General features: G+C 42.1%; 1 protein-coding gene across 1 annotated transcript in view; it reads right to left on the bottom strand.

Annotated features, from left to right (window-relative positions):
• The window catches only part of TTLL4 (tubulin tyrosine ligase like 4), a 37,740-nt gene that overhangs the window by 9,587 nt on the left and 15,612 nt on the right, over positions 1–12,541 (bottom strand). Inside the window, exons 8-14 of the mRNA XM_060261767.1 lie at positions 9,499–9,581; positions 8,991–9,119; positions 8,061–8,183; positions 7,384–7,482; positions 6,886–7,020; positions 6,350–6,490; positions 4,587–4,689 (exon numbers count right to left, since the gene is read on the bottom strand). Coding sequence (XP_060117750.1) covers positions 4,587–4,689; positions 6,350–6,490; positions 6,886–7,020; positions 7,384–7,482; positions 8,061–8,183; positions 8,991–9,119; positions 9,499–9,581 — 813 coding nt within the window. The remainder of the gene's footprint in view (positions 1–4,586; positions 4,690–6,349; positions 6,491–6,885; positions 7,021–7,383; positions 7,483–8,060; positions 8,184–8,990; positions 9,120–9,498; positions 9,582–12,541) is intronic.

The following is a 12,541-nucleotide window of genomic DNA, read 5'->3' as shown; positions in this document are numbered from 1 at the left end:
CAAACCAACAAATAAGATAGATTGGAGGTGTCAAACTCATTTATTAGGAGAGCCAGATCTGAGACCTTTTGGGCCAGGCCATGTGTATACCTATTTAAGATTTGGTAGCAGAGATATACACTTTTTAAAGGACACAGACAAACACAATTAAATATATTGATTTTTTTTTTAAAAAAAAACCAACCTTAAAACATGCTTAAAATGTTAGCGCTTATTGGTATTCAAGGTGCTTTCTTTGTATCTCTCCCATGGGATCCAGGGAATTGGGCAAAGAAAGCTCTGGCTCTTTCCTTCCGTCCTTCCCCAAGGGACCAGGAGGGGGAAGGAAGAGAGGCTTGGCTCAATAGCTCTGTTAAGTAATTGAGAGAGACTGGAAAAACAAGCTCTGCTGTCCCTCTCCAAGGGAGGAGCCTCAGCCAATGGAGAAAATAGAGGTTTTGCTCTGTAGCTCCTGTGTGATTGAGCAAGCCTTGCAAAGCATGCAGAAGGAAGCAAGAGATAGGGAGAAGGAAGCAGATGACAGCCACTAGCTCAGGGGCCTGATAGGAGCCCTCTGGGGGCCTGATTCAGCCCCCAGGCCTCATGTTCGACACCTCTGAAGTAGATCATTTAAGACACCATTTACAAGAAAACAGGTCTTGGAAAACTGTGTGGTTACTGCTGTTTGCAAACTCTTATGAACATATGAATCTGCCTTATACTGAATCAGACCCTCTGTCTATCGAAGTCAGTATTGTCTACTCAGACTGGCAGCGGCTCTCCAGGGTCTCAAGCTGAGGTTTTTCACACCTATTTGCTTGGACCCTTTTATAGTTGGAGATGCCAGGGATTGAACCTGGGACCTTCTGCTTACCAAGCAGATGCTCTGCCCCTGAGCCACCGCCCCTCTCTATAGCAATAGCAGCACAATAAAAATTAGAGTGCAGACTCTAATCTGCAAGAAACAGCTGCTGGTGTGACCTTGGGCCACTCACAAGTCCTCTCAGAGCTGTTCTCTCAAGAGCAGTTCTCAAAAGAGCTCTCTCAGTTCCACCTACCTCACAGGGTGTCCCTGTTGTGGGGAGGGGAAGGGAAAGGAGATTGTGAGCCACTCTGAGGCTCCGAGTGAAGGGTGAGGTATAAATCCAATCTCTTCTCAAAGTAAATGGAGACAGGAGAAGAGCCTGGGTGCAGATGGAAGCTCCCACCGAACACCTACATCTTACCTGTCTCAGGTAATAGTGAGAGAAGAATCTCACAATCTCCAAAACAGAGCTGCTAGACCCCACTGAAAATTACTTGTTAGTATATGAAGTATTTCCCATGCTCCTTTCTGATGCGTCTTCCTAATGAACCCTGGGTCTCATTTGCAAGTCAATTAATTAAGATACATGCTCACTGCTAGTCACACATGTAAAGAGCCAGTTTGGTGTAGTGGTTAAGTGTGCGGACTCTTATCTGGGAGAACGGGGTTTGATTCCCCACTCCTCCACTTGCACCTGCTGGGATGGCCTTGGGTCAGCCATAGCTCTCGCAGAGGTTGTCCTTCAAAGGGCAGCTGCTGTGAGAGCCCTCTCCAGCCCCACCCACCTCACAGGGTGTCTGTTGTGGGGGAGGAAGGGAAAGGAGATTGTAGGCCGCTCTGAGCCTCTGTCCTTGAAAGGGGCAGCTGCTGTGAGAGCCCTCTCCAGCCCCACCCACCTCACAGGGTGTCTGTTGTGGGGGAGGAAGGGAAAGGAGATTGTGAGCTGCTCTGAGACTCTTCGGAGTGGAGGGCGGGATATAAATCCAATATCTTCTTCTTCTAAATACAGACAAGGCTGAAGGCATTTCTGCCAACCTCTTGAGCAGGGAGAAACCAACAGAATGTGTTTAACGTTAATTTTTTTTTTTTAAATGTGTCTATTAGAAATTCCAAGTTATACAGAACTTTGTTGGGTGAAGTAGTATCAAGGAGATTAATTCCATATATAACAAAATTTTACTATGCATAAAGTACTATGGTATATATAACATTGCAGAACGTATTATTTAGCACTTAAGATAACATCCAGTTCACCAATCAATCAATCTATAGACAAATAAATAAATAAATATCTTCTAAGGATAAATTAACTGGTAATTGGGCTAGAATTTTGACTAAGAATACTGCCTTGTTCCATCCCAAGCCAAACAAAAGGGAATATTTAAATACAAAGAGAAAGAAGGGACAGCATACGTTAGAAAGAACTGTAGTGAGAGAAACTGAAGGTAGGTTGTGTTAATAGGTAAAATGTTTTTAGATTCAGTATATTCCAGAAACGGAAGCCATTTTTCTTCAAAAGATGTGACCTTGGGGTAAATGTCGAACAAAGAAAGTTGTGCTGTGATTTTCTCCATTATGAAAATGTCCCAGATATTTGTAAACCAGAGTTCACGTGATGGTAAGGTGTTGGATTTCCATAGAGATGGTGTTTAAAGTGAATTAACGTGGGAAGAAAACAGACACCACATGGCATATTTACCAATTCTATGCTCGTTTCCAGAATTCCTCGCACTATAAAAGTGACCGGCTAACCCCCATCTAATCCAGCCTGACACAGAACTGCTCTTCCCATGCTGCTCCAATTGCTATACCTTGTCTGTGCCTATCTGCCACCAAAAAAACTCCCTACGTTTCTGTTCCAAGAGCTGAAATCTTGCCAAGTGACCAGCTTGAGAGTCCATCAGCAAAAACAGAAAGGGGAAGGGGCACAGAATCAGTGCAAAAAGTGAGGGGGAGCGATGAGAAACCACAGAAAGGGAGGCCAAAAGGGGTATAACTGTTTTGCCAGAAGCTCCGTGCCAAACCAGCTCTGTGCCTCTCTTGCATCAGAAACCCTATGGCAGGGGCAGCCAAACTTGCATAGTGTAAGAGCCACATAGACTAAATGTCAAATGTTTGAGAGCTGATGGACATGAGCGTCAGATGCTTGAGAGCCATGAGACAAGGATAGGAGGGAAGGTGGGAGGGAGGGAGAGAGGGGAAGAAATTGGATTTTCTTGAGTGTGTGTGTATTTCTAATGCTTTGATTTTAGACAAACAGCGTAACGTTGAGTCCTTCTCCGTACATAAATGAGAACTTAGTTGGCTTGCCACTCAAGTTACTTTTCCTTTGTAGCTTATGAACTTGCGCACTGTGATCAGGAAAGACATTTACCTTATTTATTCACTAAAACATTTATAATCCACCTTTCCTCATGGTTCAAGGCAACGTAAAATAACAGTTTAAAACATTATAATGCAAATAAAGTAACCAACCTCAAATCTCTGCCTCTTTTGCCTCTTAAAAAGTGTCCACCATTCAAATTCCCTCAAAAGCCCTGGTAAATAAGTAGGCTTTCCAGTACCTGAAGATCTCCACGGAAGAGGCCCACCTTACCTCTTCAGGCAGCCCATTCCACAAAGCAGATGCTACAATGGAAAAGGTCCCAGATCTGGTCAATGTCAGATGAGCCTCCCTAAGTGGTGAGACAGTCAACAGATGGCTGCCTGACAACCATAGCTGGTGTACAAGTACACATGGAGACTGTCCTTACTCTATTGGGAATAGATGAGTCTGCGTATAGGAGGGAAGTTCAACAGCTGTCCCTTTGGTGTAAAGTAAATAATCTTATTTTTAATATAAATAAGACGAAGGAAATTATAGTGGATTACAGGAAAAATAGTTAGGACATCCAGCCGTTGTTTATTGATGGTGTTATGGTAGAACAGGTGACAGAATGGAAGTTTCTGGGAATTACCATGAAACAGGATCTAACATGGGGGGCAAATACTTTAGCTCTAGAGAAAAAGGCCCAGCAACGACTATACTACTTAAGACTCTTAAGATCACTACAACTGTCAGGGAGTCTGCTGGTTGCCTTTTATCGTAGTTCCATTGAGAGCATTTTATCTTATTGCCTCTGCACGTGGTTTGGGAGCTGCACGGAAGCAAAGAGAAGGGTGCTCCAAAGAGTGACGAGAAGAGCACAAAAGATTGGTGGATGTTCTCTCCCCTCATTGGTGGATCTGTATAATATGGGATGTAAAAGGAAGATACAAATGATCCTAAGGGACCCTTCACATCTGGGCCATTTGCTATTTGAGATCTTACCGTCAGGTAGACGATATAGAGTGTTGAAGGCTAGGACAAACAGATTTAAGGACAGTTTCTATCCAAGTGCTGTGGTTAGGCTAAATGCAGGGTTATGAAGGATTATCTGTTTTAGATATATTTAAATGGTTTAAATGGTTTTAATGGTTTTATGAATGTTTATCTGTTTTAGATGTATTTAAATGGTTTAAATGGTTTTAGATGTATTTAAATGGTATGAATATGAATATGTGTGTTTGATGTGTTGGTATGTTTTGTGGAAGAGCACCTCATTTCGTTGCTCTCTTTTTGTTGAGAACAATGACAATAAATTTATCTATCTATCTATCATTCTGGCAGAAAGTGCTTTTATAGTAAGGCAGAGCGCCAAGTAACCTCCAGCCAAAGGATTGTCATAATGCAAAAAACCAAAACAAAACAAAGAAACTCTGGCCTTTATACCTATCAGTGAAACAAGATGATGAGGTCTGGGGAAGGCATGATCCTGCTTACCTGATCAGGCACTTTCTGGGTCAGATAATAAGCTTTCTTTGTCTTCTCAGCAGTGAATAACTCGAGCGATGGCCTGGATTTTTCCTTCATGGAAGAATTCAAGCTGGGCATAGCAATAATCAAAGTTATCACACAGACAGTGACACACCTAAGCCAGTATCTCCATTCTGCCATCTACAGACAATATCAGTGGCAATACAGCAGGATGTACTCAGCATTCAACAGCACATTGAAGCTACAGCTATTGATAGCTAAGTCACCAGAAAACTTCAAAAAGCTTCCACAGCTCACAACGGTCAATTACTTTAGAGTTTAGATCTAGAATTAAGGGGAAGCAGCTAAAAAGTAAGGCACCAACTCTCATTACCCCAAAGACAAGCAGAGTGAAAAGGAGCTGTTAGGGGCTCAAGATGGACCATAAACGTCCATAATATGTATCCAATGCACAGGAAAGACAAGCATGGATCCACCAAAGCATTTCATAATTTCTGCCCACGCAGCCGTCCTTTTCCTGCTACAGCCTGAAACACCTTAGGGAGCAGCATCTTGAGGGATATTTGGGCAACAAAAGGAGGCAAAAAGGCATGCTCCATGAGTAAAAAATGATCTGTTCATAAAACCCCTTCAGTGTATCCAAGCTATAAACTGTTTATTTGCATAACAAGTGTGGTCCAATCCTATACATGCTTAAACAGAAGCAAGTCCCGTCGTATTAATTGGGCCTTAGTTACAAGGAAATAAGGACTGAAACCAGAGCAACTTAATATAAGCTCATTTTGAAACGAATGCATAGATGTATTTCATGAACAAACCTAACATGGTTTGAGTTTTTTTCTACAATAAAGGTATTTGTTATCCTGCCACAGAGTTCTTTGCCAAAACACAAAAAACAATGATTATCCACATGGTAGTGTGGATAATAATAATAATAATCACATGGCATTGTGTGTCGTATAGCCAAGATATCCAAAAATTGTCTGCAGCCTTAAGTTTTAACTCTTAGGTAGTGAGTTAGACTTAATTTTTTGGGGCTGAGTGAGCTCTGAGAGCTCTGACTGACCCAAGGTCACCCATCTGGCTTCATGTGGAGAAGGGCAGAATCGAACTCAGTTCTCCAGATTACAGTTCACCATTCTTAACAATTACAACATCCTGGCTCCCTGGTATTGTGGAAACAGTGTTGGATTTGTACTCAAAACACTTAGGTTCAAATTCCAGTCAGCCATGAAGTCCACTGGGAGAACAAAACTCAGTTACTCAATTTAATCACCACACAGCTTTCTATTTTATAACGTATTGCACACACTTGCTGCCATCATGGGGGCCACTTGCTTCCTTTAAGAAAGACGGGATTCTTGAGATGATGAAGTCTGTGCCCAATACACTCTTTTTGCACCTCCACAGTGTGAGAGCAGAATATCCACAGACCTGCAGACTGGGTTGCATCCACACATCACTGGAGACTGAATTATCACTGCACTATAGCAATAACTTGCAAATGGATTGCCATGTCCACACAGGAGAATCCAGTTGCAAACAACCTCTATAGGGTAACAATGATACTCCGGTTAGATATTTGGGTTACGCTTAGGTACGGCTGCAGTCAAGTGCTGTAGCACATTAACAATTTCTCATCTTTCAGCCCGAAGTACCTCTTTCCAACTCAGTCTTTCAGTAGCCTGCCACAGTATCCACAAGGCAGAACAAGAGGAGGTCTCCAGCATAGCTTTTGCTACTAGAGAGCGCAATCTACGGCTCCTGACCTGGTTGTAGAACTGGTTGTAGAACTTCCAGAAAGCGAAGCCACATCATCCGCATTTGGCAATATAAAGCCAGCCAAGTTTAGGACATCCCGGACCATTTGGCCCTTGATACTGACATCGAGGGGAGAGTTTGAATGGAGGCTGCAGAGAAATTGAGCACATTATTTAAAATCTTCCACTGGATACCCAGTCATTGTCCTGCACTTGACAGTAGGAACTGTTAAATAAATTCACATCTCTCCAGAATAAAGCACAGGAAGAATTCTGATCTTAAAGCAACAGTATCAAAAATATGGGGAGCTCAGCCATTCCCAAATTTCACAGCAACCTAAGTACAGCTACACAGTACCTCCTGGCCCTATTCTAACCATAATCCTTCGTGAAATACTAATCTTGCCTCCCCCAAATGAAGAAGTAGAGTCGGAAATAGAGTGATTTCAACAGAACAGACTAAGTTTACCTTCATGAAACCACCCTGGGGCACAAGGACATCTTTAACCCATCAGGATGCACACAACCGATATAAATCAGCCTACCTAGGTGAGATATTGACTTCCAGGATCCATGGTTTGAGATTCTCATCCAGCATGACATCAAACCCAAACAGCTCATGGCAGCAGTAAGGGCGCCGCACATACAACTTCACGAGGTTGGTGATGTAGGGCTCTGACCTAGGAAGCGAAACCGATGCTTGGTTACTACTAAGCGGCGGGACTAACTTGCGGGAGGCGCAGCTGCATATGTCCGCCCCCCATTTCGGAATGGATCCGAAAGAGGTAATAATCAAGGTAATTTTTGGACCAACGAGGAGTGAGAGAGGATTCAAGAAATAACGCAAGAGTAGAATTTGATTCCAAAAAAAGCAGGGACGAGCCAGGATAAGCACTTCCTTGAAGGTCAGCTGGAGTCAACGCACAATTGCAGCAAACTGGGAGGCCCCATGAAGACGAGGGCCCAGTGAAAAAATCCAAAAGGTAGCTTTAAGTGCTACTGAGGGAGGGGATGGAAGACAAGAAATATCTTCTTAGACTCACGCAATAATGGTTTTGACAACGATGTCTTTTATCTTCTCCCAGATGGCTTCACTGTCAATTCCTTTCTGGTTCAAATAGTTCCAGAGTGCTTTCAGTGCCCTACCGAAAGAGAGGGAAATGTGAGCACCCGTAGACCTGCATCGTAGTGTTATCTTAGTCAGAATCAACTATTCTTGCGGCCCCTTGCTTTTCTGCACATTCAGGAAAGACTTGGTCCCTTTACTAGGGAAAAAGAGGGACTGTATCTAGGCTATTGAAAGAGCCCCGTGGCGCAAAGTGTTAAAGCCGCAGTACTGCAGTCCTAAGCTCTGCTCACGACCTGAGTTCGATCCCCAGTGGAAGCTGGGTTTTCGGGTAGCCAGCTCGAGGTCGACTCAGCCTTCCATCCTTCCGAGGTGGGTAAAATGAGTACCCAGCTTGCTGGGGGGAAAGTGCAGATGACTGGGGAAGGCAATGGCAAACCACCCTGTAAAAAGACTGCCGTGAAAACGTTGTGAAAGCAACGTCACCCCAGAGTTAGAAACAACTGGTGCTTGCACAGGGGACCTTTCCTTTCCTTCCTAGGCTATTGCAATTCAATCATTGCTACAGGACAGACAACATCTACTGGCTAAAGTAGAGCAGAATATACATGACAGAATAAGAGTGAATCCTCTTCCTGCACTACTGGCACTTACCACTTGTGCCCTTGGCAAGCAGTTTCATCTCCATTGGCTTTGTATTCAACATTCTTCTTGTTGATACTGTAGTTGGTCAAGTGCATGTACTTGTTGTTGAGGCTTTTCATGGATGAGGAGTACCTGGGATGGAACAAGAAGAAAATGGTCCTACAAAGCATTCACAAGGACTCACTTATTTGAACTAAATAACAAGAGGAGTAGAAGCTGGCTGCCCGAGAGCTAGAAAACTTAGAGTGCGCCTTCCTCCTCCACAACAAAAAGTCAAGCCTCCTTCCTAGTGTCTAATACAATGCTGTCATGGGCGACACATCTGGAGTGGCTCTGACAGAAGTCATTTGCAAAAGTCAGTTAATTAACTTATGGCCTCTAACCAACATAGTACTAAAATGCTGTAGCATCTCAGTGCATATTTGGTTAACAGAACAAACACAGCAGACCGCTCAGCCTCTGAAGATGCCTTATGCAGAATTAGACAAGCAGAGCACTCAAGCTCAGAACTGCCCAGCAACTCTTCAGGGCATCCATGGGCAAAACTCTCCAGGGTCTCAGGCAGAACAAGCATTTTCCCAAGACCTGCTACCTGAGACCTTTGAACTGGGAGATCCCAGGGACCAAACCTGGGACCTTCTGTATGCAATAGGTGTATGTTACTACTGAGTGACCAACCCATCCCCTCCACATTTCTTAAACAAAGAGATGCACAGATTGGTGTGCCAATACTATCTGTTCTTCAGTTAAGGACACATTTCAATGTCATTCAGTTGCTGTTCCTAGAGGCAGAAACATAGCAGTCAAAATGTACTCTCTGTCAATCTGAGACACATCTCTAGCCACTCTAGTGCACAGGATCCATGCTCAATTTGATCCTCTTGCTCTAAGCTGCTAATATTCACCCTGTTATAGGCATACAATTCCTGGGGAACCTACTTGCAGCTGGCAAAACGGACAAGTCCATCTTTGAACAAGTAGATACGCAATGGGTCGTAGCATGTGACGTAAACATATATCCTTAAGTCAAACTTACTTCCACCAATGAGGTAGGGTTTATGCAAGTATCTGAAAAAGGAGGAGAGGCCCATGAGCTTTAGCTCTGAAAGAAAAACTGTTAGGCATCAAACTATCTTTAACCTTTCCCCAACTACAGAGACAGCTTTGGTCCTGCAGGGGTTTAGAGGCTATAGCTGAAGTTCATCTTTTTCATCATAGCATTTCATGCTGCAGAAAATTGTCAGCCATGTTTCTGAAGAAACTTTAACACAACAGCAGTTCCACCATTGCCCTCCTCTTTAACACAAGGCAAAGGCAAAAGAAACCAGATTTCTTGAGCAATTTTAGTTCCACAAGACAGCATTTCCAGAGGCCAGGTAGCTTCTTGACAAATCCAGAAATTCAGGCAAGGCCAATTTACACCATAGTTTTGGAAAACTTTGCTCACCTTTGCACCAGCAGTGGCCTGCGCTTTGGCAGCTGGTTCCATTTATGGATGACCTGGATACCAATGCCCCTGGCTGATGCTGGCTAGAAAAGAGAGACAGATGCATATAAAAATGGATTTGCTCTTATCATAGAGTTCAAAGGACACCAAGGGATGAATGGACCAATGCTAGTCACAGAAGGCAGGAAGAGTATCCATAGCCAATGGTTGTAGAAGGCTGTAATAGCTTTGAACATTCGAGGCCTGGTTATCAAATGCAGAGCTTCGACATCTGTGAATGATAAGAATCCTTACGTTTTTTGGGGGGGGGTTAAAATCCAGCCCTCATGGCTGTGGTGAAAAACCTGATGATAGGGACTCTTCCGGGCTACATCACCTTGATCTCAGCGGAGTCCCTGGGTTCTCCTGCTTGAGGCCCCCCTGAATCAGGCAGTGGGAGGGGTGCCACGGATGTGACACCCCCAAAGAGGCCCTGCAGGGGTCTATTTTCGGCATGGGGCTTTTACAGCAAGACAGGGGCACAACGGCAGTTGTTCCTGGTCTTTCTGTATTCCCCGAAGCTCTCCCTGTCGTGACCGCCATTACAGCAGCAAGAGGTGAACGCCCAATCGCTTGCTTCTCTTCTCTTCAATAAGCTTTTGATCTATCACTTCTCTGCCTCAAGCATGACAATTCTACATTGCAAGTAAGTGGGCTTTCAATTGCCAATGGCTAATGGGTCGTTTTGCATTTCAATAAATGGGCAGTTCAAAGGAAGGGAAAGAGGTTCATACCTCCAATTTCCCTGTGAATGAGGCCTCGAAAAGCTAAAGAACATCTCTAAGTACTGGAAACAATTTGAATTAACCTGAATACGGATACTTAAATCGATCCAGATTATAACTGGATATTTGTTAAAGTGATTTCTATTCGGCTGCAATACGGTCTGAACAAAATGAGATACTTTTTAGAGGGATTTCTCCTTGTCGTCTGATTGAAATTCATATCCTAACACTCAAAACTTCAGTTGGAGGAGCTTGGGAAGGACGGACTATCTGGGACTCTGAGCTACTTTTCAACCTGGATTAATGGACTGAGTTTGCTGACAAATGGCTTTGCTAGGCAAAAGTTTTCACAAAAAAGATATTTTAAGCAGTTTGAATTCTCTGAGGCAAGATCTTGGTTTATTGACAGAATTGGTTAAGAAACAAATGGGAGCTTTTGTGCTGAAAGCTAGCAAAATCTCAAATCTACATGAGCAGAGTACTAAAGAGAATCCAGTGATGTCTGTGGAATTGAAATGGGAGAGCAACTCGTTGGGAAAAGAACAAAAGAAAATCAAAATGGAACCCTATGGCGTAATTAAAAAAAAAAGACCGGAGATGGAGACTGAAGTTATGTCAAGAGGAACAAAGGTTGTGGAATTTTTCCTACTTTCTTCGAGAGGGTTGACTGCATTAAGAAGTAAGAAGGTGCATTTTAACCAGAAAATCATGATGTGGAAATCTTTCAGAAAGAAGAGCCTCTTGAACTAGATCCTTCTCTGTGGATAGTTGGATATGGACTTTGTAAGAAAATCTGATATGTGATATTAGAAAGCTAAGTGAGATTCTTTTTTCTTTTCTTTTTTTTGGACTATAGTAAGTTTTGTCTAAAATAATATGGATATAAAAGCTAAAGGACTAAAAAGTCTTTGAAAAGAATTTTATGTAAAAATAGTTAATCTAGATCAATTTTTAAGAAGGCAGACAGCATAATCATTTGATAAATTGGTGAACTTGTCTTTAACAGATAATAACATTAGCTTTTTATGTTTGTTATCGATATGGGTAATCCTACAAGTTAATCTATAATTGTTAAGAAGGTAGACATCATAATTATTGTGTATTATAGTAGATCTCCTTCTAGTATGTTTGTTTGAAGAAATTGTCTATAATAAGATAGATAAATTATTGTGCTCTATTTCTAGCCTGTTAAGGATAAAGATATTGTTCTCAGACTGTATTAAGGAAAGAGAAAGTACATATTCGTTATAAATCAGGAGATAGATATCTTTTTAGCAAGAAGGGTTTCTTGAAATGTCTTTATCTTTGTGGGTAGTTGGGTATGGAACTCTCAATAAGAACAGGCAAGTGATTTTTAATTTTGGGTTGCAATAAGTTGTTTTTTCTAGACCAATAAGATAAGAGTTGGATTAATTGTTAAAAAGGCAGACAGCACAGTTATTATGTAAACTGGCAGATTTGTTTTTAGTATGCCTCCCAGGAGAAACTGTTTATATCGAGATAGACAAAATACTTTGTTGGATTTTTCTTTTAGCTTCTTAAGGATAAAGATATGAATTTTTTGTGTTTATGTTAATGAGGATATTGTTAAACTAACAAACTAGTCTGTGTTTTCAACATGGTTAAGCCAAACCAGCCAGTTCAATGTTGAGATTGCTCTGACTGGTTTATGCTTATTTGTGTTGAAGAAGAATTGTTTAGACTTGTATTGCAAATAATAGTTTAGTAAAAATGTTTTATAATGAAAGATAAAGATGGTAAAATATATGGAGAACTCTATACTCGCAGGTAGAACGAATTGGAATTATAACAGATATATTTGCACTTTTCTTTTTTCCCCTGCTTTTCCCATTCTGTATATGCCCTTCCCCCCTTCTATGTATCTATGCTTATGCTTCTTTTTGTAGTTAAAAACAATAACAATGATAAAATACCAGAAAAACCTGACAACAGCACAATGAAAAGTTCAGAAGCCAGAGAAACACTGGCGGGCTTTCAGTGCTGAAGGTTAGCTTACTTCATCCTTCACAGCTCCCTACTCTTCAGCTGCTCCCTCTCCCCATTACAGTTTTGACTGATGAAACAGCAGCAAGGAAGGGAATTAAACCCCTCTCTCCCCATCCCTGTATATCCCTGATCCAAAACACATCAGAGTCCAACTTCTATTAGCATTTTAAAAATGCCAGAAGGATCAGCCCTCCAAATCACCCGGCATAATGTCCACTTAACCCTAAAGGAATACGAATCTATATTCCACAAAGAACCGTGACAACTCAGGA

Source organism: Heteronotia binoei, chromosome 21 (assembly GCF_032191835.1).
Source record: "Heteronotia binoei isolate CCM8104 ecotype False Entrance Well chromosome 21, APGP_CSIRO_Hbin_v1, whole genome shotgun sequence".
NCBI lineage: Eukaryota > Metazoa > Chordata > Lepidosauria > Squamata > Gekkonidae > Heteronotia > Heteronotia binoei.
This window is presented reverse-complemented; position numbering and strand designations above follow the sequence as displayed.